The sequence below is a fragment of the Triticum dicoccoides genome, chromosome 4B (genome assembly GCF_002162155.2).
Source record: "Triticum dicoccoides isolate Atlit2015 ecotype Zavitan chromosome 4B, WEW_v2.0, whole genome shotgun sequence".
NCBI classification, from domain to species: domain Eukaryota; kingdom Viridiplantae; phylum Streptophyta; class Magnoliopsida; order Poales; family Poaceae; genus Triticum; species Triticum dicoccoides.
Genome location: NC_041387.1, coordinates 648,268,420 through 648,282,384, shown reverse-complemented (window position 1 = coordinate 648,282,384; position 13,965 = coordinate 648,268,420). Strand labels below are relative to the sequence as shown.

General features: G+C 50.1%; 2 protein-coding genes across 2 annotated transcripts; one reads left to right on the top strand and one right to left on the bottom strand.

Annotated features, from left to right (window-relative positions):
- The first annotated feature begins 4,467 nt into the window (after nucleotides 1-4,467).
- LOC119292018 (E3 ubiquitin-protein ligase WAV3-like) lies at nucleotides 4,468-8,869 on the top strand. Its single transcript, XM_037570843.1, has 2 exons — nucleotides 4,468-4,865; nucleotides 6,675-8,869. Exons 1-2 carry the CDS (start codon nucleotides 4,635-4,637, stop codon nucleotides 8,565-8,567), a joined length of 2,124 nt encoding a protein of 707 aa, XP_037426740.1. The 5' UTR covers nucleotides 4,468-4,634; the 3' UTR covers nucleotides 8,568-8,869.
- A 494-nt stretch (nucleotides 8,870-9,363) lies between these two features.
- LOC119292019 (transcription factor WER-like) lies at nucleotides 9,364-10,784 on the bottom strand. The gene is made up of 2 exons (XM_037570844.1): nucleotides 10,327-10,784; nucleotides 9,364-10,168 (listed from the first exon to the last, which is right to left on the bottom strand). The coding sequence occupies exons 1-2, from the start codon at nucleotides 10,590-10,592 to the stop codon at nucleotides 9,694-9,696; spliced, it is 741 nt and encodes a 246-aa protein (XP_037426741.1). The 5' UTR covers nucleotides 10,593-10,784; the 3' UTR covers nucleotides 9,364-9,693.
- Between the last annotated feature and the right edge of the window lie 3,181 nt (nucleotides 10,785-13,965).

The following is a 13,965-nucleotide window of genomic DNA, read 5'->3' as shown; positions in this document are numbered from 1 at the left end:
TCATGCATCCTGGAGTGCTGCCTTTGACGTGCTACGTGATAGCGATCGGCAGCTGGCCTCGTTTGTCTCTTGGACGATGCTCGGCTCCGTTCGACGACCTTGTCCGGATCTTCCGGCCCGGCCGGATCTGCTGTAGCTGTATCTACCTTCTGTTCTGAGCTCAAATTTCAAGTGGGCGGCGGGGTGCGCTCCAGCTCTGTTACTATTATTGATTCCGTTCCTGTGCATCCACACGTACACTCGCGCCTTCTCCGTTCGCCAGCTAGCACCAAAACCTTGACCAGAAATAACATGGGTTACCATCGGAGATGCAAACTAATTGACAGAAACATCTCTAATTAATTTTCAATGCTAGTTAGCAGACATGAGTACTACATATATACTCCCTCCGTTCCTAAAGGTAAGTCTTTGTAGAGACTTTACTAGGTGGACTACATACGGAGCAAAATAAATGAATCCACACTTAAAATGCATCTATATACATCCGTATATAGTTCATAGTAGAATCTCTACAAAGACTTATATTTAGGAACGGAGGAAGTACAACTTAATGAAGTTTCTAAACGTAGTATTTGCCTGCTTGGAGTGATAATTTAGGCACACTACCGGTCGTTCGATTCGATCGACATGGTGTGCATGCGTACATCGTACATGCTTGGTCGTTGTTCATTGTTCACGTTGATCCATTCATGTCCAGGCAGTATATGTTTTCTTGGTTTCACCGCCACGTGCACGTACACGTATGATATAAGATTTGATTAAAGTCAAACTTTACCAACCTTAATTACTTTATAAAAAAATAGCAAGATTCACAATATGAAATCAATATTGTTAGATGCATCATGAAATTGATTTTTATACCATATAGTTTTAATATTCTACTTTTTTTAGCATCAGTACAGACATAAGCGCTCATATACACACGCATACACTCACCTCTATGAACGCACACACGCACACCCAACCCCTATGAGCACCTCCGAAAGACCGAGCCGGCATATCATCTTGAGATTTACGAAGTCACCATAGGCGCCTCATCGTCGACGGGAACGTCTCCTCCCACTGAAAGCGCATCGCCGAAAATCCTAAAATAAATTCAGGAATAATACGAGCACCAGGATTTGAACCTTGGTGGGTTGGGGATACCACTGTCCACCTAACCATCTCAGCCACATCTAAAATAAATTCAGAAATAATGCGAGCACCAGGATTTTAACACGTCCTCGTACGTACGTTCAAACGTTACCGCGGACCGATGGAGGCGGTGAAGTAGATAGATAGCGTGCACCGGCATGGAATGGATTAATGCGGATCAAAGTCCACGCAGGCGCACCTCGAGTAGCACCGTGCCCGGCATGGCATGGAATGACAAGCACTACTACTATTCGCTTGATATGGTCATGGCGTTGTCGAGTACGAGTATTATTCCCTTTCTTTCTTTGATGAGAAAGAGTATTATTCCTTCAAAGACATCCACAATTCTACACCATCATGAGAAAGTCGTTGTTATTATTCCTTCACGAGCATCTCAACGCGTCCATCCATTCATGTGGAGCTTATCTGAAGAGGACGTGGACCAATGTAGCGCGGGCTAGTCAAGCAGACTAATTCATATTGTTGCTTGCAAGCGATGAACCACGGATCCTAGAAAAAACCGACTGTATCGTGCTAGTATTGTTACTTAGAAGAAGCGATGTACTTCCTCTGTAAAGAAAAACACACTTATATTTCTTTACAGAGGGAGTACTAGTATACGGAGTACATGACAATGATCCCTTTAGGTGTGCTCTAAGCTAAGTCTTAATCATTCGGTCAACATCCTTCCTCCTCATCCAAATTTCGAGCCTCAAATGTCTCGCCCATTTATAATAGAATCTCTTTGAATTTTTTTACAAGATTGATTGATGTAGTTCACAAAGAAAAATGGATCGAAAAAACTTAACGGCCCAATGGGCAATACATCTTATCAAAGGAAAAAAAAAACTGTTGACAAGGACCACAAGTAGTCATCATCAAGGAGTTGTGTATCAGCCAACACCACACGCTTACACACGGAAGGGTAGTCATTGTCTGATGCCCGAGTTCAAATTAAAATTGGAGAGACTCTGGCTCGTTTTGAGCACGCCTGAAAGACACGCTCCCCACTGTTATAGCCTAAGAAAGTGAGGAGAACAAGCAATGAATAATTGAAATACATTGAAATTACCTTAAAAATACATTGAAATTTGGAAAGTCACAAGTACTCCAAATGGAGAAATACTTTGTCAGGGCATCCCACACAGTCTAGTCGGACACCCCAAAAGTCCGCGGATACGTTTGAACGTGTCTGCGAACGGTGGATAGTGCGGCGGTCATCAAACTCTATGCACCAAATGCCCATCTTATTTTATTTCCTACACCCAGAGCATTTAATAATTAATCTTTGGTCCATAATTTTGTTGTGGAAATATTTCAATGAAAATATTCAAATATAAATATTGCAATCCAAACATGAAGTTTTTTAATAAAATAGTTTAAATTTGAGTTCAACTTATTTTGACACAACTTTCTACCTTCCCGCGAAGCGCCCACAAATGCTCAACTAGATCATTTTGAACATGCTCGTGAGTTACTTGATGCTGATTCTGTTGAAGCATTTGAATAAAATCCTCAAACTTCGCTAGATTTTGCTATGGAAATTCAATGGGATCACCCATGCGCTCAATTTTCGGATAGTGGCGAACGCATTCACCCTCATCGTCTACTCATGTTCTGCATTATCACACAAGTTGTCATCAGCTCCCACAATGTCTATGGATCGCATATTTTTACAGCTCCTCGAACAACTAAAAAAACGGGTTTGGAGCACTCCAAATGCATGCCCTCTCTACATCCTTTTTAGCTTCTTCTTGCCTTTGGGCAAAGTATAATATTTTCTAACCCCTTGGTTCAGAGATGGCCTTGACGAAGGTCGACCATGAAGGATAGATACCAACACAAACATAATAGCCCATGTTGTAGTCATGACCATTTGTGGTATAGTTGCACGGAGGAGCTTGTCTCGTGCACAACCTTGCAAACAATAGAGACCACTACACAATGTTGATTTCATTGTGAGACCCGGGTACTCCAAAGAAAGAGTGTCAAATCCAGAAGTCTTGTGATGTAACTGCTTCCAGAATGATAATGGGCTTCTTGCAATGGCCCTGACATTGCCCTTGTAGGGCATATGGGTAATTCTTCCATTGCTAGTTCATGCAATCCAGGGATCAGAGCATACCTGGCCAACCTCTTGCTTTTCAACGGTGCTATTAGCCTTGTGTTGTTTTCAACAGTTGGTTCCCTCAAGTACTCCGGTCCAAACAGCTTGACCATCACAGTTGAAAATTTGACCATGGCTTCAAGACATGTGCTTTTAGATATTCGGAGCTACTCTTCCCACGAATCTATGGCTGCGCCACAGGCAAGCATCTTCAAAGAAGTTGTTATCTTCTGGTAACCAGAGAAGCCGATGGTTACGACGACATCCTTCTTCAAGATGAAGTAGCAGTTATAGGCCCAGACAACATTTTAGAGGCGTTCGAACACAATTTGACTCATCCGGTACCAATGGCAGAAAAAATAACTTGAATTGCGCATTGGGAACAGTTTAATCGCCCATCAGCATCATATGCCCCCGTGCCCTTTATTGATCCATCACTCGATGCCCCTTGATTGATCCTTTGAAATCGAGAACATGCTCCTCCCCAGGTTGGGCATCTTCAATAACCACATGCATCATCGGTGTAGAAGTACTCTCTGGCCAGAATCCATCGTGTTTGCTGCAAAGTAAACAACAAAAACACATCAATAGTTTTGGCCACGGCGTTTGGCCGAACACTTGCCGGGGCGTGGTGTCCGCCATGGACTGCAATGTGCAGTGGCAGAGGTTACCTGGGCGGCGGCCGGACAATGGATGGAAGGGAGGCATAAGCAGAGCAGAGCTCGCGCACGGGTGGAGCGGTGGAGGTCCGGCAAGTCCCGGGCTACGAAGCGAGTGGTACAGCAGCAACATCGGTTTCGGACTACGCGGATATAGAGCAATGATGCAAGGGTTGGGTGATAAAAGCAAGGCTCTGAGTGGGGTTTGAATGCCTACGTGGCAAAGGTCCGAACCGTGCACAAACCTTCATCGGCAAAATCGAATCGGAACAGACCGAAACTGAGGAATTCAATTGTTCATCCACACAAGACAAACCCTCAATTCCTTCAAAAAAAAAAAAGACAAACCCTCAATTCGAAGCGAGGAGGCAGACTGACAGAGTCACCAAGTACGCGCCACGGGCGCGAAATCCCCGAAACGCCCCGCGCTGACGGGGATCCCGGCGCGTCCACACCCTCCCACCCGAGGGCAAAACGGGAAGCGAGGCACGGACAAGTTTCCCCTGCTCCCCGTTGTTTTATTCGCCGAGACGCTCCCATCCCGCATAATAAACCAAGAAACGGACGCGCGCGGCGAGGAGAAGACGGACCCGACCCAACCAACTCCCTCCCTCCCTCCGGCGCTCCTCCCTGGTCCGCTTCCTCCGCCGATCGAGCGATCCCACTTCCGCTCCCACCTCTGCGTGCGCGAGAGAGGGACCAGGCCGGTCGGGTCGCGTCGGGAGGAGCCAGCAATGGCGGACGCCTGGGGCCGGGCCAAGCGCGCGCTCGCCACCAAGCTCTGCATCCGCCTGCCGGACCGCCAGAGGGCCCTCGAGGACGCGCCGCCGCCGCCGCCGGGACGCGAGGCGCACCATCCGCCGTCGGCCGCGGCGCCGGGCCCTGCGACGGCGGAGGAGGAGAGGGCCAGGTCGCCGTCCGCGTCCTCGCGGCGGCTCTCCAGCTCCGGCAGCCGGGGCTCCAAGGTGAGGGTTCCATCTTCTTGGCCATCTCCATCCATCCATCTCCTAATCGCTCTGCCCCGTGCCAAACCGCGTGGACACGCCGGGGAAAAGATCGTGCTACCACGTCTCGAATATTTTTGGATTTGTTCTACCTACGGTAGCAGTGAAAGATCGCCGCAGGAGTTCGACCGAGCTCCTCATCCTCCGATAAAAAAAACAGTGTTCATCATTTCCGTGTCCCATCTCTGCGTGTAGGCAGTGAAAGACCGCCGTGCGAGTTCGCCGGAGTTCATCGTTTCCGCGTGCGATCTCCGTCGGACAAGCAAACAAACAAAATCGGGAGAAATTTATTTCTTTTGGTGTGCCTTCTCTTAATAACATTAAAATTTAAAAGATATTACTGTGATAATCATTGAATGTGCTCACCAATTCTCCAACTGTTAACCAGATACGCAAGTCACGCCAATTCTTTTGCTTTCTCGTCTGTCACCAGCTGCCTGCGGGTTTCAGTTACCAAAAATTGTTTTCTCTTGCTTCCAGCTGGTCCTCATTTTGTTTTGACCGGTCAGGTGCCACCAAGGCGGTAATAAGTTTCCTCACAGGGAAATCGCCAAACTGAAAAGTCTCTCCAACTTGTCCTACTCCTACCTTGTGATCACCAACTGAAATTAACATATGAGGATTATACTATACTATACTATACTAGTGTAGTTGCCCACGTGCCTAACATGTTATTTTTTAAATAAATATAAAATCCATGGGCCAGGGCATGGCTCACCGGATTGAGTTTGGAGGCCAGGCTAGAGCTGTAGCTCATGGATTGCATCTTTTTTTCTTTTTTTGATGAAAATATTGCATGTTTTTCTACAGTTACACTGCCACTGAAGGCTTAACCTGTGATGCCTTGTGGTGCAGTTTGTTCAATTTTAACTGCATAATGCAGTAACCTTTTCCTATTCAATTTTTCCTGCCGTTTTCCTTTCCATGTGCTTTGACTGGTTGGTAGGCCCATCTAATTTGACTTGATCTTGGGCTCTCTGTCAGTTGGCTTCAACAACCAGAGTCCTTCGTGCAACGTGGTGAATTACGTTGACTTGCAAAGAATATTTTCTCATGCCAAATTGCCAACCCACTTTATATAGCGAAATAGTACTGTGTTAATTTTCCTCTGGTCAGTCACATGGACTGCTCCCGAGCTCCTTCATGACTATGCTTACTGTGGTTTCATTCAATAAAATGGGTGGAAAAGCCCTTTCTTTCAAAAGAAAAGTATGTTAATTTATTCTGGTTTTACCGCTCTGATTGTTAATGCTTACCAAGAATGAATGAAAGCAGAATATAGTGTTAGGATGTTCCGGTTCGTATTTTCTGATATCGTCTACATGTGTTAATACCCAAATTCTCAGTTGATTTAGTATGGTATGTTGATACTAGCATTTTTCATACTACACCTGATGTTTGATTGGTAGTAGTTCTCTATGCCAATTTTCAAGGTATGCAAATTCTGGCTCTTGGACCTTCATGATAAGTTTATAACCAACCTTTAGTTCTTCTCTTCTATTGCGTGATAAATTCCTTCCGTTTGATTGGTTGTACAGAGCCTCATGCAGTCTTGCTTATCCGCAGCATGTCGTATGAAAATCTGCAACACTGTTAGTGTGCTTGTCTGATGTTTACATCAACACAAGTGTTTCAATGGCATTATTCAGAGCACATTTTTACGCATCATTCATATAACCAATTGGGGTAGAAGCTATTTTTTTTTTGTGCTCAGTTGCAAGCTCTGATTCTATCATGCTAACTCTTCTGCGCTGGCTTTCTTGATTTCAGAGGGTATGCGCCATCTGCCTTGGCAGTATGAGGACAGGGCACGGACAGGCCCTGTTTACTGCTGAATGCTCCCATAAGTTCCATTTCCATTGCATCACTTCAAATGTCAGGCATGGCAACCATATCTGCCCAATATGCCGTGCCGACTGGAAAGAACTGCCCTTCCAGGGACCTCAACTTGCAGATGCCACCCATGGGAGAGCTAGAGTAAGCCCGGTAAATTGGCCCCAAGACGACGGACACATGGCTGTTATCCGCAGGCTTTCCAACTCATACAGTGGAAATCTGCTGGAGCAATTTCCTGTCTTCCGTACTCCCGAGGCAGACATTTTCAATGACGATGAGCAAATAGATATTCAGTCTGAAAATGTGGAGGAGAACAATGCAGTCACTGGTTCGGTTGAAATCAAGACATATGCAGAAGTGCAGGCCATACAGCAGTCAGTGACCCAGAAGGTCTTTTCTATCTTGATTCATCTCAAGGCTCCGAAGTCCTTGGAGTCGGTGAGCTCCCGTGCGCCTCTTGACCTTGTGACCGTGCTTGATGTCAGTGGCAGCATGAAAGGGGCCAAACTTGCACTTCTCAAGAAGGCAATGGGCTTTGTCATCCAGACGCTTGGGCCCAATGACCGGCTGTCTGTCATTGCCTTCTCGTCTACGGCACGGAGGCTCTTTCCCCTTCGCCAAATGAACGTCAACGGACGAATGCAAGCCATGCAGGCTGTGAATTCCCTTGTTGATGGTGGCGGCACAAACATTTCTGATGGGCTAAAGAAGGGTGCTAAAGTCATCGAGCACCGTCGGATGAAGAATCCTGTTTGCAGCATCATTCTTCTGTCGGATGGTCAAGACACATATTCGGTGCCAACCTATGACGATGGGGTTCAGACAAACCACAGCATGCTTGTTCCTCCCTCAATCCTGCCTGGAACAGGTAATCATGTGCAAATCCACACCTTTGGTTTCGGTGCAGATCATGACTCGGCGGCGATGCACGCTATTGCGGAGACATCTAGCGGCACATTCTCATTTATCGACGCCGAAGGCTCGATCCAGAATGGATTTGCTCAGTGTATTGGTGGCCTCCTCAGTGTTGTGGTTAAGGAGATGCGGCTGGGCATCGAGTGTGTGGATGAAAGCGTGCTACTCACCTCCATCAAGTCAGGTGGCTATGCAAGTGAAGTAGCCGTGGATGGACGTAACGGGTCAGTCGATATAGGCGACCTGTATGCAGATGAAGAGAGGGGGTTTCTGATCACCCTCCATGTCCCAGCTGCACTGGGGCAGCAGACTGTACTGATCAAGCCAAGCTGTACATACCAAGACGCAGTTACAACAGAGAGCATTCAGGTGCAGGGTGAAGAAGTGAGTGTCGAGCGTCCTGCATACTCTGTGGACTGCAAAATGTCTCCCGAGGTTGAGCGCGAGTGGCACCGCGTTCAAGCCATGGAGGACATGTCCGCTGCGCGGGCCGCGGCCGACGGAGGCGATTTCTCCCAGGCCGTGTCGATCCTCGAAGGCCGCACGAGGATCCTGGAGTCGCAGGCAGCGCAATCTTCAGACAGCCAGTGCCTGGCGCTGATCACGGAGCTGAGGGAGATGCAGGAGAGGGTGGAGAGCCGGCGGAGGTACGACGAGTCCGGCAGGGCCTTCATGCTGGCAGGCCTGAGCTCGCACTCATGGCAGAGGGCCACGGCGCGTGGCGACTCGACGGAGCTCAACACCCAAATCCACACCTACCAGACGCCGTCGATGGTCGACATGCTGCACCGCTCGCAGGCTCTCGTGCCCGCCGTCGTCGAAATGCTGAACCGCTCCCCGACCGTTGCTCCTTCACGCGGCTCCGGCCGGTCGGTGAGGTCGACAAAGTCCTTCTCCGAGCGGCTGGCCTGACGTGGCGTGACGTGCGTTGCTTATTCATCAGAACCAAGCTTCAGGAAATAACTTGTGAAGTGGTTAGGTGATTTGAGACTATCCGAATTATTTTTTAGTTTGATTATTCCTACAGCTATTGCTTCGGTATATTTATTTTAAATACTCTAGTGGCCTAGTGGGCATGGGGTTAGAAAAATTAATTGATCTTGGGACATACAAGTACAAGTAGTTTCCTGTACATGATCAGCGACGCTCGAATGGGAATGATAAATGTCATACCTGATAGCGGTGAAAATTGTGTGATTTCCTCCTTTTCATTATCTTTGGTGTGGTTTTGTTGTAATTGTGTTATTTGTTGTAAAGGTTGCTGTTGCGACACTAGTAGGATCATAAGGGAAGATACGAAAGCAAGCATTGTTTCTGCACTTCCAAATAGCTCGTATCGCAACAGCAACCTTTACAACAAATAGCTCGTATCGCAACTGAATTCATATATGGTGAGTTGAGCAACTCGGTCAAGCTCCTGTCCTCCCATATATGCAAAGGAAAACATTAAGCATACGGCCGCTTGGATCATAATAACATGCTATATATGATAAATCCACTGTCAAGCATTGAGTAACTATGTGTACGATTGATAACCAATTGTGAAGATAGGTGTGCGTGGCCATTTTTTGTACAGCGAATTAGCTGCAAGGTGCATAAAATATTGCCAAGTGGGTAGGGATCTGCTGCACTGCTTGTTCATCGACTGAAGAAAATGTGCTTGATTGACTGACTGAGAAGCGAGACCAAAATTACATGATGCTGTTGCTGCTGCAATTTACAAGCTAGCTTTGTTGACATGCTAACTGAAGATGTTGGTACAGTGCACCTGATCATGGGCTCATCATGGCTCATGGTCATGGGTAAAAACGTAAACATGTACACGGGACATGCATGAAGAAGAACTATTGGCATGCGTGCGTGATCATGCATGCATGCATGATCCTTCCTAGCTATCACCGCCGGGATGATATCCCTGCGGCCAGTATAGTACTGAAATTAACCTGCAGGCAGTATTGTATACCTCTCCTTCCTTTCTTTCTTTCTTTACAACGGGACACATGCACATTGCCGTAGTAGTATTAGCACATGCAGTAGCCTAGTACTCGCCTGAGTCGCCTCCGCTGGAGCCGTCCTCGCCGTCGACGAGCCGCCAGAGGCTGTCCCACAGCGCGTCCTCGTCGTCGGCCGGGAGCGGGAGGTCGAGCACCGCCGACGCCGCCGGGCACGGGCAGTAGCACTCTGCAGTCTCCATGCTGTTCATGTTGCCGACGGCGGTGATCACGGCCTGGTCCTCCTCCGGCGGGCTCTGCTGCGCCATCATCATCGCCTGCTGCTGCTGCTGCTGGTGGTGATTCTCCTGTAGCTGCATCTGCATCTGCTGCTGCTGCTGCTGGAGGAGGTGCAGCGCGTGGAGGTACTGGCGGTGCTGCTGCTGCTGCTGGAGCTGGTACTGGTGCAGCAGCTGCGCCCTGGCCCGCCTGGACGGCCGCGCCTTCTTGAAGTGCGTCCGCCAGTAGTTCTTGATCTCGTTGTCCGTCCTCCCCGGCAGGCACCGCGCGATCGCCGACCACCTGCGTCCGTCCATCCATTCACCCACGCGTCGCTCAGTTAGGCACCGCCCGCGCACCCAAGAAGATACAGTCATACAGTACGTGAGCATCTACTACAGCCACTCGCACTGTAGTAGACTGTACACGTCTCATAGATGAGATGAAGCGTGCGTGCTTACCTGTTGCCGAGCATGGCGTGGAGCTGGAGGATGACGGTCTCCTCGTCGGCGGTGATCTTGCCCCGCTTCAGGTCCGGCCGGAGGTAGTTCACCCACCGCAGCCGGCAGCTCTTGCCGCTCCGCCGCAGCCCGGTGAGCTTGGCGACGGAGTTCCAGCTGCCCTCGCCCTGCTGCTGCACGTACTCGGTCAGCAGCCGGTCCTCCAGCGCCGTCCATGGCCCCTTCCTCCACGCCCCCTGCAACACCGCGCTGCTCATCGCGTCCATGACGCGCCCTCCCTTGCTATATATTACTCCAACTTGCTGATCTAATTTAGCTACTACGATTAATACTATTAATTTGATGGGTGTGGCTACGCTATCAGCAGTGGGATTATGAGCTTGCTGGCTCCGGTTCCCGGCTTGTATGACAGCTAGAATCTCCCCGCGCCGTGCCCGCCATTTATACGGCCGGGGCCAGGCTCCATCTCCGGTTGAGGAGATCGGCGTCGCGTCCTTGTCACCAGCAGCGACTAACAATTCCACTCCCACTTGCTAAGCTTATCGACATATGATATTCTTCCTCCGCTTCTGACAAAAAGCTCCCCCCTTCTGGCTACTAGAATGTTGTGTGGTGATGCAATGCAAGTTAAATCTCGCAAGCATCTTTACCCCACCTTTACACTGTTTATAGTTTATTGTATCCTAAATTCCGAGCTGATCAATCATCCCACATATGATCAAGGGTTATCGATCTTATGCCCTTTTGCGCGTGTACGTACGTGTGGTGTCAAATACTACTGTAAGCGTACGTCCACTGTATTTTCAAATGGAGATGCTAGGTGCTGGTCTTCTTCTCAAGTATAGTACTTCCTCTGTAAACTAATATAAGAGCATTTAGATCACTAAAGTAGTAATCTAAACACTCTTATATTAGTTTACGGAGGGAGTAAACTACTTAGAGGTATTTGACCAGTACTTGCTTTTGTACAAGTCGCCGACCAGCAGGTCCCACAACACGTATTCACTACCGGAACAGGGCCATACCCCGACGGCCAGAACAATGCCGACGGCCCCCGTCGGCTTCTCCGGAGATATGCCGACAACCTGGTTCTGGCCGTCGGCGTACAAAGGCCGTCGGGCTACGCAGAGATAAGCCGACGGCACCCGTCGGCATAGAATGGCCGTCGGCCTAGCTACATATACGCCGACAGCTACCGTCGGCTTACGAAGGCCGTCGGCATACACGTGGGGCCCGGCCACCCCCTGGCAAACGGCGTCAGAGCTATGCCGACGGCCTAGACGGGGGGCCGTCGGCATAGGTCCGCAGGCCACGTCATTGATCCAGGCCGCACCATGCAGAGGCTATGTCGACGGCTGCCGTCGGCATATCTGCCACGTCAGTGATCCGCGGCACGCTGGTCGGATCTATGCCGACGGCTAGGCCGTCGGCATAGTTAGATTTTTTTCCGTACATATTTTTTAATGCTTTTTTGTGTACTATTATATCAACTAACATGTAGCATGTTAAATATAAACATACATATGAATATATATGTAGTTTGTATTTTTTCATATATTATGAATATATATATATATATAGTTTGTATTTTTTTCGAGCACGTTAATAATGTGCGGTCATGTTCTTTTAAATATAGATCCTTATATTTTATTAAAATCAAAAACAGCTATGCCGACAGAAGTTTTGTGGCAGTTGCAAACGCCCGACACCCGTCTCCAGAGAGTGACCCCCCTCACATCCGCGGTGTGCCCCCCCTCATGGACGGCGCCGCCGCCGGCACCTGGAGAGGGGAAACGGACGCGTCGGGTCTACACGGAGTGGATGTAGCGGTGGTTTTTGCCCGGATGTTGCTCCCGGGTGTCCCTCTGGGCCGACCTAACACAACCGGGTGGAGAGGTCCACTGGTCAAAGCCCGTCCGTGGGAAGTCAGAAGGCTAGATCTCGTGGTCAACCGCTCCAGGGTTAGGCGGGACGGGGGCCCTGGGGGGTAGCAATGCCACCGGAGCGTCGTAGCGGGCCCTCATACATGCGGGTGGTGTTGTGGCATGTCCGAAGAGGCGGCACGCGTCTCCGGGGCGTGCCTCCCCCCTCACGGACGCCGCCGCCGCCGGCACCTGGAGGGGGGAAACGGACGCGTCGGGTCTACACGGAGTGGATGTAGCTGTGGGTTTGGCCCGGATCGATGTTGCTCCAAAGTGTTCCTCTGGGCCGACCTAACACAACCGGGTGGAGAGGTCCACTGGTCAAAGCCCGTCCGTGCAAAGTCAAAGGGCTAGATCCCGTGGTCAAACGCTACAGGGTTAGCCGGGACGGGGGCCCTGGGGGGTAGCAATGCTACCGGAGCGTCGTACCGGGCCCTCATACATGCGGGGTGGTGTTGTGGCATGTCCGAAGAGGCGGCACGCGTCTCCGGGTTGTGGCCCCCCTCACGGACGGCAATGAAACGGTAGTAGACGTTCTGCGGTAACGATGCAGCGTGAATATTATTAAATACTTGGAGCGCGATAAAATCATGAGTTTTTTACACAACGTGGGCACATGTGCTATAGGACTGATGGTAATTTTTCATAATTTTTTGTGATGGAGAAGTATCTGAACACTTCCCTCTACGCGGATTGCTCTTCGCACGTCTACGACTGTGGCCGGCGGCCTCCGGGGGCTAGCATACCGTCAAATCTTGCGTAGGTGGCCTCTCACAAATCTGGAAGTGTTGAGGCGGTTGCAAACGCCCAGCACGCATCTCCGGGGTGTGCCCCCCCCTCACGGATGCCGCCGCCGCCGGCACCTGGAGGGGGGAAGCGGACGCGTCGGGTCTACACGGAGTGGATGTAGCTGTGGGTTTGGCCCGGGTGTTGCTCCAAAGTGTTCCTCTGGGCCGACCTAACACAACCGGGTGGAGAGGTCCACTGGTCAAAGCCCGTCCGTGCAAAGTCAAAGGGCTAGATCCCGTGGTCAAACGCTACAGGGTTAGCCGGGATGGGGGCCCGGGGGGTAGCAATGCCACCGGAGCGTCGTACCGGGCCCTCATACATGCGGGGTGGTGTTGTGGCATGTCCGAAGAGGCGGCACGCGTCTCCGGGTTGTGGCCCCATTCACGGACGGCAATGAAACGGTAGTAGACGTTCTGCGGTAACGATGCAGCGTGAATATTATTAAATACTTGGAGCGCGATAAAATCATGAGTTTTTTACACAACGTGGGCACATGTGCTATAGGACTGATGGTAATTTTTCATAATTTTTTGTGATGGAGAAGTATCTGAACACTTCCCTCTACGCGGATTGCTCTTCGCACGTCTACGACTGTGGCCGGCGGCCTCCGGGGGCTAGCATACCGTCAAATCTTGCGTAGGCGGCCTCTCACAAATCTGGAAGTGTTGAGGCGGTTGCAAACGCCCAGCACGCGTCTCCGGGGTGTGCCCCCCCTCACGGACGCCGCTGCCGCCGGCACCTGGAGGGGGGAAACGGACGCGCCGGGTCTACACGGAGTGGATGTAGCTGTGGGTTTGGCCCGGATGTTGCTCCAAAGTGTTCCTCTGGGCCGACCTAACACAACCGGGTGGAGAGGTCCACTGGTCAAAGCCTGTCCGTGCAAAGTCAAAGGGCTAGATCCCGTGGTCAAACGCTACAGGGTTAGCCG